Genomic DNA, 2,478 nt, shown 5'->3' with positions numbered 1-2,478 from the left:
TGCACTATTAATATGGAAGAGAGATTGTACAGTTGTGTAGATGGATTGGGAAGGTTCTATTCGCTTTTGGTCATGTGCTCAAGACCTCAAGAATGTAAAACTTGCAAGAATGATGAAATAACTTGAAAATGTTCCCATTCTTATGCGAAGGTTTGTAGATGCAGAGGGAAGCTGCCAGGCAGCCTACAGCCTAAAAGATATCAGAGAGAAGTGTAAAAACATTATCTGCCCTCAAAGGTGGAAGCATCTATTATATTCATATATTTTCGTTTATATTACATTCATATTCAAATTATAGGCCTGCAGTTATGATGATTAGTGCATTAAATCTCAAGCACCAGCCTTTCGACACAATCTTATTCTAGAAACTTTATCATACAAATTTTATAAACCTCCCTGATCAACAAAAACTGACACATGTCAAAACCACTAAGCTGATATGGGTTGAATCTTGACCCCATCAAAAAATAGCCCAGATTTCCAACGACCTGAAACTACCTCTTTCATACTGAACTCAATGTATTTTGGCTCCTCAGAATGAGTGTACGCTTTGACAGTAAATTCCCCTGCAACCACCTCTATCCACCCATCACTTTGATTATTCAAAGGAGCAATTTTCATATTCGGATCTATGCTTGCTCCTTCCCTCTCCACCAATAGCCGACCTGATTCCATTTCATCTCCTTCTGCAGTTATAATATTAAATTTCAGGGGACGCGCATTCCACCCATGAGGACGGGATCCAAATTTTATCAGAAATGACAAAGAGTAGTCTGTATTTGGTGACAACAGCCTGCAATCAAATCTGCCTTTGATCTCCAACCATGCAACCATTTTTAATTCGGCTACTTCCTTAAAACTGCAAAAACAACATTAAACCTTCAGGTTTTCATCCGACTTGGGGAAAAAATATAGTGTCAATTAAGGGTATAATCTCTCCACCTTGCAATATAAAATGAGAAGAATGTCTATTTCTTTGCAAGAAAGATCAAATTTTGAGGATGAGAGGCACGTCATACTACATTGTCTTATATAGAATCAAGCAAGCCAATCATCAATAAACCTTAAAGATTTGAAAAGATCAAAATAAATTCGATTCACTTTACTCCTACTTCGATTGCGGTCAAAAGCCAGGGAACAGCATATATAGGTAAATGGAGATAAGTCCTTGCTTGGGGTTTCCATAAGGGAGGTCTGACTAACCCAATTGGCATCTGGTTTCGCCATGAGCTGTTAACCCGGCTTTAATTATTTTCTTAAAGGACAAACCAGTAACTAAAAGATTGCACCCAATTCCAAGAGCAATCAGGAAACTCTATAAACTGCCAAACCCTAGAAGTCTTACCCAACAACAGAGTCCTCCCTAATCTATTGGGCGCACAAACATAGGTTTCAGATAGATAACAGCTAAACTCCAAAAGAATTTTGGGTTTCATTTTGTTTCAACTTTTATAGCGCCAAGTATAAATCCTACAGTGCCTTCACCGCATACAGAGCAATTTAAGGGGAAAACATATTGTAGGTTAAAAACTCTTCAACTAAGAACTGGCATGATGAATTTTAGATTAACATTCATCTAAAATATTATCTCTTCTTCTTAGCATGCCGATACATTAAATGACATACACGAGCCACTGAAATTAGCTATACTGGGATCAATTGAAAGGAATCCATATATCTCATAAACCTGGAATTTGCAACTTCACCAGGACTCCACCTCCAGTAGCGTTGGTCATCACCCCAAACGATTGATAATTCTCTGGAAGATAACATATAACACACTTTTGCGGTTGGCCTTTGTAGCCAAAATATCTGCACGTTTCAACGAATTGTGTGAAAAGTTTAAAGGAAAAACAAATTAACAGTAAAACAAATAAAATTTGTGTACTCACCCGGGTTCCTCCGTTCAGAAAGATTGATTGACAGAGGAGAAAATAGAGTTGTTTCTTGGAAGAGAAAGTGATGGGAGAAATTGAATTAGCAAGGATTTGGACATAATGGGTAGGAAGCCATTTATCCCAGAGAGAGTCTGAGAAGGCTGCAGATATGAAAAGCTTCGAGACTGCTGCGAGTCGGCAGGCATCGCGAGGAGTTGTAAATGACATGATCAGAGATATGCAGTTCTCTGGCAACTCTTTCATCTTCTCCATTTGCTTGGTAATCTAAACTCAGAAAAGTAAATAGACCAAGAGCCAAGGCAGTTCGAACAACGCAGATTTCTGAACGTAGGCCTCGAATTTGACGGTCTCACCGAATCAATCTATAAAGTTTTAAAACATAATTGACTATCTTAATCTATTTTCCAAATGTGGAAAAAGTTATTTATCTGAGTTTGTATTGGTTGCTTCTAATAAAGGCAATGAGAAAAATCCAATTTCGAAGCCAAAATTACAAATAAATTAAAAGAAAATCAATGGATCGATGTGCTTTTGCATTAAATGTGACAATGACCTGTCATTTCCGCTAGATCATTCTTCG

At 37.7% G+C, this 2,478-nt stretch overlaps 1 protein-coding gene across 1 annotated transcript; it reads right to left on the bottom strand.

Annotated features, from left to right (window-relative positions):
- Nucleotides 1–221: 221 nt before the first annotated feature.
- LOC149561529 (F-box protein At2g02240-like) lies at nt 222–2,256 on the bottom strand. Its single transcript, XM_089823798.1, has 3 exons — nt 1,893–2,256; nt 1,688–1,812; nt 222–859 (listed from the first exon to the last, which is right to left on the bottom strand). The coding sequence occupies exons 1-3, from the start codon at nt 2,148–2,150 to the stop codon at nt 430–432; spliced, it is 813 nt and encodes a 270-aa protein (XP_089679924.1). The 5' UTR covers nt 2,151–2,256; the 3' UTR covers nt 222–429.
- Between the last annotated feature and the right edge of the window lie 222 nt (nt 2,257–2,478).

The sequence above is a fragment of the Cupressus sempervirens genome, chromosome 4, assembly GCF_028749045.1.
Source record: "Cupressus sempervirens isolate cs-2001-9-10 chromosome 4, ASM2874904v1, whole genome shotgun sequence".
Taxonomy (NCBI): Eukaryota; Viridiplantae; Streptophyta; class Pinopsida; order Cupressales; family Cupressaceae; genus Cupressus; species Cupressus sempervirens.
Note: the sequence above shows the minus strand (reverse complement) of the source record. Positions and strands in the feature narration are given on the sequence as shown.

What these genes read in the sequence shown, in the direction of transcription:
- LOC149561529 (XM_089823798.1), bottom strand. Translation starts at nt 2,150, where the DNA reads ATGGAGAAGATGAAAGAGTTGCCAGAGAACTGCATATCTCTGATCATG. An exon ending in TTCTGAACGGAGGAACCCGG is followed by an intron (nt 1,813 to 1,892) that starts GTGAGTACACAA and finishes TGAAACGTGCAG; the next exon opens with ATATTTTGGCTACAAAGGCC. An exon ending in GGTGAAGTTGCAAATTCCAG is followed by an intron (nt 860 to 1,687) that starts GTTTATGAGATA and finishes TTGTTTTTGCAG; the next exon opens with TTTTAAGGAAGTAGCCGAAT.